Source organism: Stegastes partitus, unplaced genomic scaffold, assembly GCF_000690725.1.
Source record: "Stegastes partitus isolate 25-593 unplaced genomic scaffold, Stegastes_partitus-1.0.2 Scaffold163, whole genome shotgun sequence".
Lineage (NCBI taxonomy): Eukaryota > Metazoa > Chordata > Actinopteri > Pomacentridae > Stegastes > Stegastes partitus.
This window is the reverse complement of record NW_007577894.1, coordinates 240,213-259,616: the sequence shown is the minus strand read 5'-3', so window position 1 is coordinate 259,616 and position 19,404 is coordinate 240,213. Positions and strand designations below refer to the sequence as shown.

The following is a 19,404-nucleotide window of genomic DNA, read 5'->3' as shown; positions in this document are numbered from 1 at the left end:
CCACAACGTTTCCACGACACTGCTTCACATCTGGCTTTGAGGTTTTTCTCCTGAAAAGCCACACAGGGCTACAAACATGTCTACAACTCTCATGTAGGTTAAATAGGTTACATTCTTTCTGAAAAGTTACCTGCAGATCCTGTGATGAAATTTCAGGATTACTGGAAACTTCAGTTTGTATCAAATAGTCTGCTTTTGGGTTCAATTAGCAGGGACGCCCAGTCCTGGACAGATAGGCAGTCATTTAAAATCACTTGTAGATCCATTTGTAGATCTATTGCTTTCAAATAACGACACCTTTTTAAACCTCTTGCCAGTCTCGGGTAGCCACCGCCTTTTTTCTTAAGGCTTCTGAGAGCTCTTTAGATCACAGACAGATTTCAGTAGCAAAGAGAACACCAGACGCTTGATGTTGAGGTTTAAGTAAGACAGGTTCCCCTTGTCACTCCCTGTGAGGTGGTTCTATTCAATGGAACCTAATCAGAACCCCCTAAATCTATTGGAATGTATTATAAATAAATGCAAAGTGTCAGTTTTATGTGACCCTTGCTTGAGTGTATCACTGACATTAATAGGCACTGCTTCAGAGGGGATCAAGTGTTTGGTTGTTCAACAAGTTCCACTTATTTTTTTTTACACGAGTAAATGACAAGAACGGCGGCTACAGCTGTTCAGAAGGCTAAGGACTCGTATTCTAACACTACACTGTGTATAACGTGTTTTAGTTATTAGATTTTTCCACTGCATGGCTGAATTTGTTAAGCACAGCCACAGTTCTGCGCACAGCTTTCTGAATGCTTGTAGGCATGTCTGTCACAGTAGATATATTTGGGAAGACTCTGTTTCTAACACAGGTTATGTAACTTTAAAGGTTACGCTTTCTTAAAAGCATGCGTAGCTTAAAAAAAAAAAAAAAGCTGCACTGTTTAAACTCCAGCTTTTGGGAGTGACGGGAGCAGAGGACACTGCAGGCGCAACAGGACTTAATGATTTGTTTAAACTCGAATCAAGTGAAATGCAACATAAAAACAGAAACAGAGTGTTGCCCAGCAAATGACTTCTCTCTCTCGTACCTATTACAAGAACTGAGGATTCGTTTCTGCATTTTTAAGAAGCTAGCACATGACAGAACTGCCTGCTTTCCTTTTTAAGGCCCGTCTTTATTTTCACTTCATGTTGCGAACGGCAGCTTGTGAAGTGAAACACAAAGCAAAAGGCATACAGGGACTAAAAACTTCTTTCATAAGCCATTATCTGAACAAAAAGTTAACTCTCAGTTTATTTTTACGTGCAACTGACCTTCAAAGGTCACTGTTGGAAATGTGATGCATGGTGCTGCCACTGGTGGTTAAATCTGGATTCTAAAGAAGACGAGGAACATACCAGACTAACAGACAAGCACCTTTACCGATGACAAAGAGATGTTAAAATAGGTTAACTCAAAAAGTTTGGTTTAGTACGACACAGCTGCACCTCCGACCAGTTCTTTTGCACTTTTCCTCAAGGTTGCCTCTTGTCACTTTCCTTATTGATCCGCAGGGTACAGTGCTTAACTCCTGGAAGGCAGTGTGGGTGGTGTTGTCGGAAGATGGTGTGGAGTTCTATAAAAAGAAAACAGACAGTTCACCGAAAGGAATGATTCCACTAAAGGGAGCCACACTCATCACTCCTTGTCAGGATTTTGCCAAGAGGACGGTAGGAAAATGTCAAGTATACCTATCGAGTAAAAATTAGAGCTAGTACTGAGAGATTAGAGCCAAATACAGACTATTGATGAGTTATTACAACTCTGAATAATATATGTGTGGCTGCTAGTGAAGCCATTTGTTAGCAAATCTACATGTTGTTGATGCTTCTCATGCTTAAGAGAAAGTGAAAGTAAAAGAATAACTGACTAAATGTGCTTGATTCAGCTGGTTTTCAAGATCACCACAGAGAAGAAGCAGGATCACTTCTTCCAGGCGTCGCACGTGGAGGAGAGAGAGTTATGGGTGAAGGACATCAAGAGAGCCATCACCTGCCTGCAGGGAGGGAAGAGGTTCGCCAGAAAATCCACAAGGCGCTCCATTCGGCTGCCCGAGACCGTAAACCTGAAGTATGTGCTCTAAAATCTTCCTGTTGTTGAGGAAATAAATGGATTTATTCTAAGTAATGACCTCATCTAAGCCTCAAGCTCCACTTTGAATTCATCATTAGCAGTCGCTTGCAGATTATGTACCACAAGTATTGAACAAGTTAGCAAGAATTGCTAGTTTTTTTTGCACCTTTTGCACTTCAGTTTTGGAAACTTTAAAAAGTACACAAACTTCCATTGTTTTTGTTTACCACCAGCTTAAAAATAGAGCTCCATCCATGCAGGTTCAGGAGGCATAGAACATCTGATGATTGACAGGCCTGCTATGCCCCTTCATGACTATTTGCCATTGGGGTTTAGTGAATTGTCAACTGCCTGTGCTGAGCAATCCAACGGCCAGACATACTGACAGTGTTTACGTTGTGTTTTCTCAGTGAGCTGTACATGCTGATGAAAGACCAGGAGGATGGGGTGAAAGAGTTAAAACTGGAGCAGGAGAATCGAGTCTTCAACCACTGCTTCACTGGTACTGCTGTCTTGGTTTTATTGATGTTACAGGTGTGAAAGAAGTTTATTTTTTTCTTACCATGTTCTCACCATTTTTTCACCCTATTTTCTGCACAGGTGCAACAGTGGTTGAATGGCTGATTTCAAAAGAGAAGGCAAGAAACAGGCCTGAGGCTCTCATGTTAGCAACAGGGCTCCTGAATGAGGGTTTTCTGCAGCCTGCAGGTGACCTGTCAAAAGAGGGAGCAGAGAGCGCCGAGCAAACAGCCTTCTTGGATGACACGAAAGCTCTTTACTACTTTGTAAGTTCAGCTCATTGTCACAAAGTTGTTTTTGAACAAAACTGTGTCTTTATAATCGATAGAAAATATGTATTTGACAGCAAGGCCAAGTATTTGGATCAGAAAAGTTTCAGGACTGGTGTCACAAAAGATATATTTCAAATCCAAACTACAAACTACAAGTTTTCCTCGTCGAAGTAGTCCCCCTGGAGTCTAATACACTTCCCCAGCCTTCTATTCATGCCGCCATGCACTCCTGGAAGGATTCTTCCGGGATCCTCTGCAGCTCCATTGTCACAGCCATCTTGATGTCGTTCACGTCTTTAAAACGGGTTCCCTTGATGACCCCCTTGAGCTTGGGCAAGAGGAAAAAATCCCCTGGAGCCAGGTGGGGTGAGTAGGGAGGTTGCTCCAGCACGGCAATGTTCTTCTCAGCCAGGAACTGTAGGATGCTCAGGGCATTGTGAGCAGGTTGTCATGGTGAAGCAGCCACGACTTCTCCTGCCACAACTCTCACCTCTGAATGAAGCAAACGCCACAGGATCTCTTTGTAGACGTGCTGGTTTATCATCTGAAGGGGAAAACTCGTAGTTTGTAGTTTAGGTTTGAAATATATCTTTTGTGCTTTTTTTTGTACTTGTCCAACACACCTCGTATGTATAACATTAGTGTGTGTGGCTGTGCTTTGTTGCAGGCCGACAGCGGGTTCTTCTGTGAAGGCTACTCCAGCGATGAAGATGTGCTCCTGAAGGAAGAATTCAGAGGAAACATCATAAAACAGGGCTGTTTACTTAAACAGGTGAAGCCCAAAGCAAGCAAAACTGTCACAGTGCTTTTGCTGCACTGAAGGCTCTTACACATTTGCAAGGTGTTAAAAAAAAGTGTCTTTATAAGACAGCGTTGTTCTGTGATGTCTTGTTTTTCACAAAAAACAACCCAGTCATCACTTTCACTGAAAGAGGAACTCTGGGTCCCATTTGCTTGACACAAGGTTATGTTTATTGCTACAAATGTGATAAAGCTCGCTGTGTTGTTTTGTCACAGGGCCACAGGAGGAAAAACTGGAAGGTGCGAAAGTTCATCCTTAGAGACGACCCTGCTTATATGCATTATTATGATCCCACTAAGGTAAATGGACTGACTTGTACAAACTGGTATTTGCTCAAAATGGTATCAGCTTTACATCAGCTCCATGTTTTCTTCCTTCCTTTGCCTCCTGTCAGGGCGACGACCCTTTGGGCTCGGTCCACCTCCGTGGCGCTGTGGTCACAGCTGTGGAATTTGTGCCTGACGGTGAGTGTTGCTTCCTTCGTGAGTAACTATAACTGGTGTTTGCTTGCAGTAGTTTCACTCCTTTTAAGTCCCTTTTTCCGTGGTTTCAGCCAAAAAGTACGACATTGATGGCAACCTTTTTGAGATCATCACCTCAGACGAGACTCACTACTTCCTCCAAGCCGCTACAGCCGAAGAAAGGAAGGAGTGGATCAAAGCAATACAGGCAGTGTCAAAAAGTGGGAAATAACAGGAGCAGAGGAGCAGCAGGGGAATATCTGCCAGCCACAGTTATGACATAACGGAATTTACTATCATACTCTTGGGTTGTTTTCTTTCATTCTCTAGTAACTGGCAAACTCACTTCTCTGTACACTATCAAACAAGTGTTGTAATGTTCTTGTGCACTGGGCCACAAATATACTGTTGTTTTATATGTATATGTTGTTACAATACACAAAGATGTAATAACGGTGTAATAATGGCTAAAATATGAATAACCAGGTAAAACTTTTGGAAACTCAACAAGAATATTTTGGTATAATAAATACAAATGTGCTTGTCTGGAAAGCCCCGAAGCAGTTACGTGTTGCACCAATTCACAAACCTTTAAACAATGCCCCGAATCTAAATACAACAGTGAAGGGCAGTTACAAGGAAAGCACTTTTTTTTGTTGTTGTTTTTTTGTTTTAAGGCTTATTTTTCTCGCCTTTGTGGTTTTTTGTTTCTCTTTCTAATTTCCTTCTTGTTCACTTGTCTTTCATAAATTTGAGATAGTTACAGCTATCACACGAGCACACTCGGTTCCTGCGTGTGCAGTAACCCCCGAATCACATTCTGCCTTCACACTTTCACACTGTCACTTTGCATCTTACAGACTCGCTGCATCTGTGAGATAATTCAGCGGTGACATGAAACGCCTGGCTTGAGCTGCATCGCGTTGACATTTAAAAACTTCAGTTCCTGTCGTGACAGCTACGCCGATGATAACGTTGTGTTTATTGCAACTTATTTTGTCCATTACTTCTGTCGGTTGGTTCCTTTTGGGTTGGAAACTGAGTCAGATATTGCAAAAAATATTAAAAGTTCTCAGACATTTAGGTTTTAAAACAAATGCCCAGACATATTGAAAACAGAAAACAATGTCAGACAGCCCTGGTAGCCATTAGCAACTTTTGAGAACCCAAAGTACTTACCTCGGGCACTTTCTGTAGAGTTTGTGAAACTTGTTTTATCACAACAAGCGCCTCAAGGTGTATTATCTCATTTTTAAATAGGGATTAGGGATTTCTGCTGCATTCTCCTTTTGTACCTCTTAATTAGGAGGTTTTGGTAGCTGAACTGGAGACCTCTTGGCAAGTTGTCACACCGCCTGCGCGACCTTTTCGCTTCATTGCTGTGCGAGCAGTTACTTTGCTGAGTAGTGTTGCCATAATTGAAAGGAACGGCGGCCGAGAATATCAACACAAGCCCAAAGTTATAATAAGACAGAATGCTTATTAGATTTTATTTTGGTGATTTTCTTTTTCTTGAGCATATTAAATTAAGCCCACGTTAAGACTTTATACCAGTAAACAGGTTTAGTTTAAGAAGACGTGCTGCATCCCTCTCACAGCGTTGCTCTTTATGTGTGATGAGACATGTGGTCACCAATCACCCACTTGCTTGTTCACACATCTGTTTTTTTTTTCTGCCTACCCTTTAGTACAGAGTCGTGCGGTTTGAACTGGAGGACAGAGACAGGAAGTCCTTAAAAAATATGCATGTATATATTATTGTAGAGTAAAATTATGATAATTTGATAGCTGTGAGCTTTATGTGTTTTCTCATTTTTTCTTCAAAGGGAAGGCACAAGCTATGGCTGGCTTGAAACGCAACCAATTTGGTTAGAATCGTTTTTTTTGTACACGATTCTTTATTCGGTGTCTTCCAAGCACTGTTTCTGTTTTCAGGTCTTATTAGTATTTCTAAGAACCTGAATGAAGACTAATTAACTGAGGTGACATTTTGTAATCAAATCATTCGTCTAAACATCACAGGCACTTAATCACAAAACATCCATCATTGTGGCTGCCTGCGGGTGTGTTTTACAATTCAAACACAGGAGGGCACTATATAGCAACCTAAGAGTGCTGCTGTGAGTCATAGTGGGATCTTAGGTCCACTGGTTCATGATCAATTTACTATATATTAAGAATATAAAGAAGAAAAACATGGTGAAAAGTGGATCAGACCAATCACACTGATTCACACTTGTGTAATGTTAACAACCTTAATGAAAAACAAGAGCAGATGTAGGTCATGCTTCCATGAAGTATACTCAACCTTTCAATTAAGACGCATAGTCCTTCCATTAAGCTCCGTATGCATCATTCAAAATATACTGCACGCAGCTAAGACAATTAAATGAACCATGTGAGTGTTCTATCCACAATCAAACCAATATAGTTATTGTAAAATACCACCTGAGTGATCCTCATTTACCGGCACATGGCTCCGTAAAAGCTGTGCTCACGTAAACTTGGGTGCTGTGCACAGTAAAATGACTCATAACCCCTTTTTCTTTTTCCGCCTTTACAGACAGTTGACGCGTAGCAAAGAGCTGTGAATGAATCAGGGAAAAACAAACAAATAAAAACAAAGGTTACATCGTGTTGCTCCAGTTAACCCCCCACAAAACAGGGAAGTCGAGCCCACCAACCCGGGAGAAAAACACAAATAATTCAACGGCGGCATCATTCTAAATGTCCTGCTGTCACTCTCTTCTAATAGGCAAATAATAAGCGGCAATGGTGGCATATTAAATCACAGCACCAAGACGCAGCAGCTCTTTCAGTCACAGCGTAAAACATTGATCCTGGAGGAGGAAAAGCAGCTTCTCACAGCCGACACGTCCTTTCAGTGGAGCTGAAGGAGATCGTGAGCTTTTATTCTAACAGACCACCAGCTAGTTTCATATTAAACAATGACTGACACATGACTGCTGTCTGAAACTATTTTATTGATAATAATTACTATCCTGATGCATTTTATGTTGATGAAAACTATATGAAGCTACAACACTGAATGTCTAAAGTAAAGCTAGAGAGCATATCAAGTGTATGTGGGTTCAACAAATTGATTTAAGAGATCTTTAGAGCCTCAGCATGAGTAAAAACAGCAACAAATCTATAAAACGTCACCCACTGTACAATGGGAGAAATAAATGAACAAAAGGACTGTAAGAAAACACACAGTCAACAGCAATGTGGCTCCATTTGAAAATTATGTTTCTCTCTTTTTGACACCAGAAATCAAAGGGGGACACATTTTGAATGTAATGCGGGGAAGAAAAACGGGCTTTTCAGAGAAACCAACAAGTTGCCTTCTTTCAGCAACATGAGGAGGCCAGCTTTGTGCTGCCACCAACTGACACCACTTTTAAATTTTATTCTAGGCGATCACACAATTTTTCTCTTTGACGTAGAGCGCCTTCATGTTTCTGGATCAATCAACAGGTCTGAAATTTATTTTTTTCACTGTGTCATTGACGTATCTTTTTTTTCCAAACAGGTTACTCTATAAAATCGCTATATTAGTTGTTTAACAGCAGGTGCAGAAATATATGTCAGTGACAACACTTTAGGCGTGTGCAGCATAAATGAGTGGCACCACAGTGAGACTCAAGGCAACATAATGGAGTTTTACCCTGCTGAGACCAAGCACAGTTACCAGTCAGGCTTTTCAAAACACTGCGGACACAAAGCCAAGAATCCTTCCAGAAGAAAATAGCACTGCAAAGTTTTGATGTTTTCCAACCGCTATTCAACCAAATTGGAGGAAACAGAACGCCTTATAATTGTTCAGAGTAAAATGGACATTCAAAAGAAGAGTTTGCCACATCTGCCGTCACGTTGGGCGTCGGAAACATCAGGCAGCTTCTGACTCATCCCTAGAATTTTACCAAATCGAGTTTTTAAGAGAAGTTTTCTGACCAGTCTGGAACAAAGTTTACCTCATCTTCGACAGACTCCCCGAGACTTTCAGATAAGTCTGCTCCCCAAATAACATGGCTTTTAGATTGGATCTGTACCCTGCTGTTTGATGGCAGTTTAGCTCCTGCCCAGGTGGTGCGCTTCAAAGCTCCTGAGACTACAAGATGAAAATCTTCCTTTAACCGTTCAATAGACATAAACTCTGCCTGCAAGACTAGAGCTGTTTTTAATTAACAGCATTTAGAAGGAGCATGTGCTTTCTTTGTTCTAACATCAAAGGTTTTGCTGTCTGACTCTGCAGGTAATACGTATCTTCTCGAAACATGTGTTCTTTATGGAAATATATGGCCAGGGAACTTCATTATTTATTAAGTAGCATGAATTGTGGTTTGCATCAAAAAATGTAATAAATATTTTAAAAGTTCTTATTATATTTACAGGATTTGTTTTTCTATATTCTATATGCAGACTACAGGCAACACTGCATTGCAATATACATGATGAGGCACTACGTTGCCTTAGATAAAACAAAAAAAATCAACATTTGAAGCAGAACTACAGGGATTCAAATATATTAGAAGCCCAACAATCCAAAAATGCTTCAAAGGGAATGTGGAACAAAATTTGCGGTATTCATGTACAGGTCTAATTCTTCAGGGTGCCGCGCTGATGGTGGGTAACTGAAAGATTTAAAAAGTATGAAAGAGATGTGAATCACACGCTACGGCCTTCAAAGTCAAAATGTTTCCCAACTTCAATAGACGTGGGAGGGTTTTAACAACTTATAGGAAGCACTGCGTCTTCATAAAACACCAATTGAGGAGACTTCAGTATATGCAACACATGCAACATATTCATATACTGCTGGTTGAAATGACAAATAATTCACATTGATAACTCCTCTAGATCAATGTATTCCAAGACTGTTTAAATGATTAAGCATGCAGGCCAGCATATGTGGAGCAACAGTTTTATCTTCTCATTTAACGCAGCAATAGCTGTTTGAAACAGAGCTGACAGGACACTTGCTCAGATAACACTGACCCTTTCTCACGCATAACATGGATGACTGAATTCCCCCCCCCGATGGCGGCATCCTTTAACTGGTAATGTAGGAAGCATGACAGTTTGTTTAAACTTCATCACACCCTCTGTACGCTTGATACCAGTGATACTCCCCATACGATTCACTCAGCTGCCTCTTTTCCTTGAATATTTTAGGCAAACTGATAAATACCGACATGCATGTATGTATATTCTTTGCCTCCTTCGAAATAATGAGCTCCAGCCTGTGGACTTTGCCTCCACACAAAGAAAGCTGAATATAGAGGCTCTTAATTAAGTGTACTTTATACAATCTATAGTAGTATTCCATCTCAAATCACCATCTGTTATCTGAAATTTCAATTCCAATTTTTGTTTATCAGGCCCCACTATGGATGCAAAAACCTTAGTTCAAAGGAGACTTGTCATACAGTTTTGTGCCATTTCTTTGTGAATTATTAGGTTGTTAGGATGACATCAGTATAGTATACCCACGATCAAATACATAGATCTGTCAAGGTAGTAGGGTTTTTTTTCTAGTCTCTTATGTGAGCGAGGCTTCAGTGGTAAATTTATTCCCATGATTATAGTGGAAGTTCCAGTATAGTCTTGCTCTGTGTTCCACTGGGAATGAACTTGGCCTTCAAGACGAATATCACAAGCTGGACTCTGTGCAGTTAAAGTGTCAGTATATTATTAGTACATGATGAAGAGTAAGGATAAGTATAGTAGGTATGGTAACTGTTCAAGCTGCTTCTCCAGCCTACAAAGTGGGATCCAAAAATTAAAAATGTTGCCATATTAATTATTTTTTCTTAGTTTTAACTTGAGAATCGTTTTAAAACTCCAGAAATCTGTTCTACTTATACTAGGCTTTCTAGAAATACTCTGCTTTTGTGGTACAACTTGTCACACCTGTTCAATCAGTTATGAAAGGTTTTTTTTTTTTTTCAAACCTCATTGTTGTGATCAAGTATTTCATATATATATATAAAGTATTCTATATGTTTTGTTTTGTATTGTTGTAACAAGTGTATATGGTTCAGAAAAATATAACTAGTTGACTTCTGCATTATAATGTTTTTATTAATGTGTGCTCAAAGATGGAACTTTTCATCACAGCTTTATTTATTTATTTTTCATATTTCAACTCACCCATAATCTGAGACTCTTTGATCTTCTTGTCCAATATTGCTGATTCTGCATTAATTTCATGATGAGAAATAACAGGGAAAATGTCTATAAATGTGCTAAAAGTGAGTGCAGATTAAAAAAAAAGTTAATATGTGCTTGATATATAAGTCGACAAATCCACAGATATGATTTCAAATGTCCATATTCTGCTATGATAAAAAATATTTCCAACCAAGCCAAGATGGTGGAGCAGAAGGTCCCTGCTGAGTTGAGATGTAATAACTCAGTCGTCTCTGGATCTGGAGATGCTTTATTATCATATCCTCCAGAGCACTGCGTAGATTTTATTGCAGCATTTTGGGTTCAGGGTCATATGCAGTACATCCATTCACCCCAGTCAGAACCGCTTCCACTGGGCACTGGGGTTCACCAGAGGACTATACCACCATTTCTGATTATGGCTCTTACAGTGAGCCTCGGCACTGAGGAACATGGAATGCCTAATGTAGTGTCCAGCATGCTTGTGTGCTTTTCAGCCAAGTGCCTAGAGGTTAGTCCGAGAGCCAACACCAGGAAATTAAAGTAACTTGGCATCATGTTCGTGTAAGATACAGCTCATGTGTCTATAATAGTGTTGGTGGTGATGGATTTCTTGTACCTGACTGAACTGGTGAGGAGGAAGTTGACCCTGAACAGCTGCTGTGTTTGCAGTGCTTCAAACCTGACAAAAGCAAAGCAAACAGTATTTAAATAACTACAATGGAAGTTTTTGTCAGAAGAGGAAGGCGAACATCTATTTGAAAATGGGTGAAAAAAACTTTGAGATGTCTATTGATGGGGTAGTAAAGGTCAGAGCTGATACTCGTGGAAGAACAACAAAGGCTAAAAAATAAAGCCTACATTCTTTCTTTTTTTGTATTCACAAAAAGAACTGTTTCAAAAAATAAGAAATAAAATTAAAAATCACATCTGCACCAAAACTGACTAATTGCTGCATACACCAGGAATCTTCTCAGCACTTTGAAGAACAACAACGTTTTTTGGAACAAAATGTGTTTACAAATGATAAATTAACACATGAATAGAAAAGGCTTTTCAAACCGTACAAAATTCAACCCATTCTATGTCCTCAGGCTAAACTCTCAATACGTAAAAGCTTGACAAGACTCTTCCAAGGTGAACTAAAAAAAACAACTCATGAGCATTTTATGATATACTAACCCTGGAGTTAGGTTTAGGCAGTAAAAACTTGAAATATAATGAACAAAAGACCAAAGACGTCATTGCTCCGAGAAGCCTTGCAAAGTAACGCTCCGTGAGTTTGCATGTTTCACTGAACAAAAAAAAGAGAAGATGCTTGAAATAACACATAATTTGTCATTCCAAAGGTCAGACTGGGACGGATTTTAGTCTGGAATATTTACATCCCACACAGGAAAAAAATATCTGACAGAGTAACAGGACCTCATTTCACCCCAGTTTGTCCCGCTGCAGTAGAGGCAACTGTCCAGGCTCAGAGTAGAGAAAGCAAACACGTGACACAAAGAACTGAGTATAAATGCGGAAGCAAGTTTGCTTTGGTTCAAAACTATTTTCTCACAAGAGCAGTGTTTTACAAAGCGAGATTAATGGGTTAGTGACATATGTTGAGCCTAAAGTCAGAGCTGTCACATCGTTGGATTTCTTTTCGTTTGGCGAGATCACAGTGATAATTTACATTACACAGGTAACCTGCCACTGAGGGCTTTCTGTTTGGAATTTTGGATTTAAATAGTCAGTAAGAAGCATCAGCCTTTTACTAATTATTTTCCATTCTCTCAATGAGTGATACAGATTCTCAGTAGAAGGAATCTGTTATATGTTCAGTTCCACCTAGCCTGAGGGACCTACATGCAGTTAGTTGGTGATGCAGAAAATGTTTTAATGCTGTTCCCTGATTTGCTGTCAAGTCTGAGTTACTCTGCAGCTGATAGATCACAGATTAGAGAAGTGATAAGTCTAGAGAATGTTCAACCATTAATTCTGTTTTGATTCGGTCACATATCCTTCATGATGTTGGTAAAATGTTAATCTGAAGTAAAACACTCCAGTTCCTTCCGTACGTCGATCAATTTTGGCGTGTGTTGTAACTCTGTTCTCGTTTGCCGTGCATTCCCGCTTCTCGAGCATAAAACAACAAATATCATTAATTAGCCGCAATGCAATTAGAGGGCACAGTGAGGAATTCTTATCTTGTTGCTCTTCTTCACCTAGCAACAACGACTGTGGAGGCTCCACTCAGAGAGCACCACACTGTAATAACTCCCTTGTCAACTTCCACATGCTCCAGCCATGGTCCAAGGCAGGCGTTGATCCGGAGAAGCCCACTTAGCCTTTCATGTTACCCAGAAATGTTAGTCACGCTCTAACACTCCCAAAGGATCCCCTGACTATATCCTCCGTGAGTCTTCAGAGGGCTTTAACAGAGCAACGAGATGCTTGCCACCGCACCAACAATAAAGTTCAATTATTTCTGCCAGAAGCTCGGGTGTCATGATTGATGACTAACTAACCTTCAAGGCTCTTGTGGCCCCTGTTGCTCGGTCGTGTCGATTGACCTGTTCAACATCAGGAAGGTCAGACCTTTGCTGTCTGAACATGCAGCACAACTCCTGGTATAAGCTCTCATAATATCACGCATTGACTGCTGCAGCTCCTTACTGGCAGGCCTTTTCGCATCCACGGTCAAACCTCGTCTGGTTTCAACTAGCCAAAAACAGCACGCGTCACCTTGCTGTTCAGGACTATAGGAGGAAGCCGGAGAACCCGGAGAGAACCCACGCTGCACGGGGAGAACATGCAAATTCCACGCAGAAAGATGCCGGGTGTCCTCACCGGGATGCGAACCGGCGACCTTCTTGCTGTGAGGCAACGATGCTAACCACCGTTCCACCTTGCAGCCCAGACTGAAAACAAACACACACACACAAAAATGTATTACCTCCCACACAGCCTGCTAGTAGCATCAACACCCCATGACACTTGAACTTGTTCTATGGCACTTATCTAGATTGTTTTTCCTGACTAGATCCTTGCTTGTGTTGTATCCTCTCTCAGATGTACGTTGCTTTGGATAAAAGCGTCTACAACATGAAATTGTAGAATTGTAGAATTTCAACCTCTGACAAACTTCCATTGCCTTAAAAACATGATCAGCTACAACAATCCTCTGTCCCACAAACACTGTGACTGACATCACCCACTCCCTGTAGCTCCACCTAGGTTGCCAGGTTTGTTCTTTTCTATTCCACATTTCCTCTATCAACCTATTTCTGTACCCCAGGTCAACAATCATCCTCTTCATTTCCGACACCAGGATGCTAGCTTCACTACCCTCCTTCTCCCATTCCAACAACCCTACTGCTCTTATTGCTGGTACCAGGATGCCAGTTGGTCTTACCTACCACTCACATTAACAATCCCCTGTTCTTCTTTCTGGATGGATTCCAGGATGCCAGTTTCCCCTACCCATACCATCCAACAATCTTCTGCTCTCATTTCTGGCAATGGGATGCCAGTTATACCAACCTCTGTCCCCCACTTTAACCACCAGTGGTTTGCAATACTGGCACCAAGAAGCCATCTTCGATGCCTTTTTTGTTTTTTGTTTTTTAATCTTCTAATCCCAACAACCTCCCACCTCCATTTCCAGCACTATGACCCCACTTCTCTCATTTCACCAATTGCACACTTACATAACAAGCATCAGGATACCAGTCACGCATGATTCCTCTGCTTCATCGAGCAACCGCCTTCCGTTGTTGCTGAGTTACCGGTGTCATATAGCCTATCAAGTAACCTTGGTCATCATTTCATAAGGTCACTGTTGCATTTCTCACTTGCTTTCACTTGCATCATCTACACCCTCAGCTCTGGACACAGTTGTCCTTGACATCTTATTGAAGATGCTTCTCCAGCAGCACCCCTCGTTAACCAGAATAGTGTCACCTTCCTCTACCACAATCAAATGTCCCACCCAGATGACCTTCAGCTCTACACAGATATTGTTCCTTCTGCCAGTTTGTGGGAGTTCCTTTGCCAGAACATGGTTCCTTTCTAAACAACCTGTTGTTTCTCATAGTTCACTAAGTTGCTCTTCCCATCTTCAGCAATTTATTGGATTCATCCATTCATTGCTAATCTGGCACAGATGATGGAATCAGTGTTTTGATAGCTTCTTCAGCTCTCTTCAGTGCAGAAATCAATATAACACCCACAAGGATTAATCCACATTGCCACCCTTCTGTATTCAACCCTTACTGTATTTCCAAAGCGTGCCTGAGTTGGTTACTCAAGCAAAACAAAACTGAACAAGATGGCAATCTGAGCTTTGTTGGTGTCTGGTCAAGATGCTACCCAATCCTTGTTCCTCTTACACTTTAGATTGTTTCCATTTTGTCCAGGGCCTCCATCCTATTGTTGTGCCATGCCTTAATCACTGGAGCAGCTTTGTCAGCCTGCAGCTGGAGACACAGAGTAAAGCAAAGGGTTATGGGTCTTCGTAAGTTAGCTTATATCTGCTCCAACGCTTGAGATCCCCACATTGGTCAGTCTTCTGATTTTACCCCTTTTTGAAGGAGGCTTTGTTGGGGGTCTAAGTTTAAGAGCTCCGCTTCTTTCATTCTTCTCTTGGGCCATTTGCAATAACAGCTCTTTTTACCTTTTCCTCATAGTTCCCCATAATAACAACTTACTTCTCCTGACTGAAGTAGGGATAGTTCCGTTTTGTGCAGAAGAAGAGTCAAATGACACATCAAACGCAATGAAGAATGCCTTGGTTAACAAAGCAAGCTGAGAACCACCATTGTGATGCTTATTTTGTCTGTTTGGGGTTTTAGGTTTTTTCAGCTAACACAAAGGAAGTATTTTAGACAAGAAATAATATTCTAGCGCTTCAATTCAAAGATCAACTGCAGGCATGTTTGAAATTGCATTGGAAATACCCTATGGCATCAATAAATCCTCCAGCAGCTATGAATAAGCCCACATCTCTCATTACCAAACACAGAAAGTTTCCTACTTTGCTCAAACTTCATTCTTAATGTATGTCGAAATTTCCACAATAAAGTTTTCACATCAGACTTGTGCAAGTTGCCTATGAGACCAGACTTGACTTTCAAAGTAGCTGCGATGTTATGAATCAGGTATGATCAGACTCCAAATGAACTCAGAGGAACTTTGAACAAAAGGCCTTGTAGTGTCAAACATATATCATTCTTCACAGCGAAGTTCAAACTTTGAAGAGAAGATAGAGGAAGAGATTCTATTCGAGTACATTTTCTGATTTGTCCTCCATACAGTAGTGATAATGAGGCCTTAGAGTCTTTGACAGTTAACTGGAATAAGATGTATATCTATCAAATTTCTTTTTGGCAAAAATGAATTATTCCCCCAGTAAAACCTTCATCGGGAAACACTTGATTTGTAGAGATAACTCTATTGATTCTAACATTTTGGCTGTAAAATGTAATAATAACCTGTAAAATGTATCACTAACTGTGTGTATGTTTATGTGAGTGTTTCTTACTATTATTACTTTAAGTTGAGTTATATATTTATTTGCTAAGTGTAATTTTGTATCCACCATTTAAATGAGACAGATTTTAAACCACTCACGACATTAATTCAGTGTGCTTTCTTACCGGAGCACAGATCTGTAAAAGATTTAAGCAAAGCAAAGCAAACAAGGTGAAGAATCCTTATTTTCCTTATTTTCTGTGTTTTCCTTTTATCCCTGGGGTGAAAGGAGAATCTATTCCCAGAGCCGGCAAACCAGAACACTTAATTTTCCATTACTCTGAGGGCTCCTCCATGACTCATTGAATTTGTACTGCAATTGTCAAGGTCACAATAAATGGCCAGTGTTACACAATGTTAAGAAACAACATTTGCGAAGACACAAGAGGATAACACAACAGGTCAAAAATTCCATTTTTCATAAGAGCACTACTGCTAATTAATGTTTAATATGCTTTAACCCTAATCCCCTCCGACATATTTAACAGGATAATGGACTGCTGTTCAAATAAACTATCAAAAGAAACAAACAAATCACAGCGAAATACTATTTCTTCCCAAAGCGTATGAAAACACACACTCTTCGTTGATACAAAAAGCAACTTTATCCCAAGTACAGTCTATATTTAATCTTAAAAGCTCATGTACTATCCTGTCATCATGTTAGATCCCAGCAAAAACAGCAGCAGACATCATTCTAACCTTTATTTATGAGGATAGATTCTTTATTTATTACAGCATCTTGAAGCTCTGAGAAATGGAGCAAACTCTCTAAAATTTCTACTGGCATATTCCTCCCCCTGCAGTATTTTAATCTTATCTTATATAATGGAAAATAAACTTTTCGGGTTGTTGACAGAGCACATGAGGAAGCATCTCCTTCCGTTTATTGAAACTGCTCAGGAAGGATTAAGTGCATTTGGTCACCCCAGACCCCAATACATTGGTATTAGTGTGTTAATGACAAGTTGTTGTTTTCTGTCTATTTACCTGGCGATACGACATCACAGCTGACATAATGTCAAAGGAAAGTTTCCTCTATAATAATAGGATAAGAACACTATTAAAGCGCAGTGGCAGAGTAAACATTTGTTTTTCTTCGCTCTGGAAAACATCATCTTCATCCTAAAGATAAGGCTTTGTTTCATTAATGCCATACGTTTGGTCTATTGTGGCTTTGATGACTCTGTCCACATGCTATAAGTAATCCATTTGCTATATAAACACAGCGTCTCCATGTCTGACAATGAGCCTTCAGACCCACGCAGTGATGGAAAAATGTGATTGACAAAGATTTCAAGCCCGCTGGTATTTTAGCTGGTGAGATTGGTATTGATGGAAGGTCTCGGCAGGGAGCTGCTAAGTGATGAGAACTCGTACACGTGTTTTTGCTTTGTTTACTCGCCCTGCTCAAACCCTCTAAAGCTCCAGAGCGGCTGGATTCCTTGACAGGCTGTCATCGCCATGCTGGCCTCATGGGAGGCCAGAGCCACATTAACAACTGATGACATAGTGGAACGGACGGGTTCCTGTTAGAGTTTGTGCCTAGTGGGGCTGAAGTCAAAAACAATATATCGATCTGTAGATGTGATGCTGTCGCTAAGATTCGAATGACACCATATTTAAGTATGACCTGTAACATTGTCGTGTTCATTTACCGTGCACAACATATAGGCTTGTCTTTAAATTGGTAACATTTACATTTCTCTCAGTAACTTACAAGCAAATGACAAAGTGAGAACATCTTTTTCGAATGTTTTGCAAATTCATTACAAACATTGTCATTTGCAAAAGTATTTAGACCCTTAATTTAGCTTGAGTAGAAGGCCCATTGGCAATAATAACAGCTTTGATTGTCCAAGCTTTGCATAACTGAATTTGGGAGCGATTCTTCCTGAAACATCCTCTCAAATACCAGTCAGATTGGATGATTAGCATCTTTGATCTGCCATCCATCTGCTGGACCACTCAAGGACAGTCAGAATCTTGTCCTGACTGTCTCTTGACTGACTTATCCAGTGTTGTCTTGCCTTTATAGTTGTGTATTTGTTGTGCTCAAAGGCAAGCTGTTGCCCCCAGTCTCAGGTTGCTGTAATCTGGAGCAGGTTTTCTGTATTTGCTTCACTGTTTGGATGGTATTAGCAGGTGCTAAGCAGTGCCTTCCTTTTAACAAAGATAGTTCTGCCCAAAGAGGTCTAATTTTGTCTCATCCGACCAGATTATTGTTTTTCTAAAGCTTTGAGAGTCCTTAAACTGCTGTTTGACAAACTGCAGGATGTCATTCCTCTTACAGAAAGTGGCTTCTGTTGAGCCACTCTACCATCAAGGCCTAAATGATTAAGCGCTGTTAAGAAGGCTGTTCTTCCGTTAGATTCGCTTATCTCTGCAGAAGACTTCTGACGCTCTGTCAGGGGCATCGTTTTTAACTCCTTGTTCAAAGATCTGCTCGCTCAGAAGTTACCTTGGTGTTTCCAAACTTATTTCATGTCACATTGATTGAGGCTGCTGTGACCTGGGAACACTCAAAGCTTGAAAGATGGTTTTATATCCTTGTTCTCATCTATAGGTCACCACAGTTTTATCTTGGTGCTCTACAGGGCTTGTTTTGGTGGTGAAATGCTGAGTTGTTACACTGGGCCTTTCTAAAGTGTGACCAAGCCAGTCAATTTGCTACAGGTGGATTCCAGTTAGGTTGCTCGTTTTTACATAAATTTGAAAAAAAACAACTACGTTCTTTCACTCTGTCACCATTCAGGATTGATTTATGGAAAAAGCTGGGTTTTTTTTCATTCAAAATGTATTCTACAATACAATAGAGTGTCTAAGAAGTGGAGATATCGGAATACTTTCAAAAGAGTGAAAATAAATGGCCTGTCAAAAATAAGTGGGGTATATTTTTTTCTGAACAAGAAACATTTAAGGTTGCAAGGTGGCGCAGCTGGTTAGCACTGTTGCCTTGCCTCCCGGTGGGGGCACCAGGATCTTTCTGCATGGAGTTTGTATGTTCTCCCCGTGCAGCATGGGTTCTCTCCAGGTTCTCCAGCTTCCTCCCACACAGTCCAAAAACATGTTGAGGTTAATTGGTGATTCTAAATTGTCCGTAGGTGTGAATGTGAGTGTGCTTGGTTGTCTGTCTCTAAGTGTAGCCCTGTGATAGACTGGTGACCTGTCCAGGGTGTCCCCTGCCTTCACACTAAGTCAGCTGGGATAGACTCCAGCCCCCATGAGACCCTAGTGAGGATTAAGCGGTGTATAGATAATGGATGGATGGATGTTGCCTTCCACTGCTTCAACAACATTCTTGAGAGCCTAAACTGAGCCAATTAGACAAAAGGTAAAATACCAAAACAATTTAGTTTTAAAGCAATTGCATATATTGTTAAATAGGAGATATAGATTTGTCTGTATAAGAGAATAAAAAAGTTGAGGTTACAACTAATTTTATGGGCAGTGAACAGGGAGACTGTGCTTTAAAACACATGACAACCTCTCAGGTTACACACTGCTGTTTGGCGACACCTGCAACCTTGCGTAATAAAGAATCATTGGGACAGGTCTTCG

At 40.5% G+C, this 19,404-nt stretch overlaps 1 protein-coding gene across 1 annotated transcript in view; it reads left to right on the top strand.

The window, feature by feature from the left end:
- plek (pleckstrin) overlaps nt 1-4,557 on the top strand; it is a 9,648-nt gene extending 5,091 nt beyond the window's left edge. Inside the window, exons 2-9 of the mRNA XM_008279537.1 lie at nt 1,540-1,695; nt 1,914-2,095; nt 2,509-2,600; nt 2,699-2,883; nt 3,557-3,661; nt 3,907-3,990; nt 4,086-4,155; nt 4,245-4,557. Of these exons, the coding sequence (XP_008277759.1) occupies nt 1,540-1,695; nt 1,914-2,095; nt 2,509-2,600; nt 2,699-2,883; nt 3,557-3,661; nt 3,907-3,990; nt 4,086-4,155; nt 4,245-4,384 (1,014 nt within the window). The 3' untranslated portion in view covers nt 4,385-4,557. The remainder of the gene's footprint in view (nt 1-1,539; nt 1,696-1,913; nt 2,096-2,508; nt 2,601-2,698; nt 2,884-3,556; nt 3,662-3,906; nt 3,991-4,085; nt 4,156-4,244) is intronic.
- Nucleotides 4,558-19,404: the final 14,847 nt, after the last annotated feature.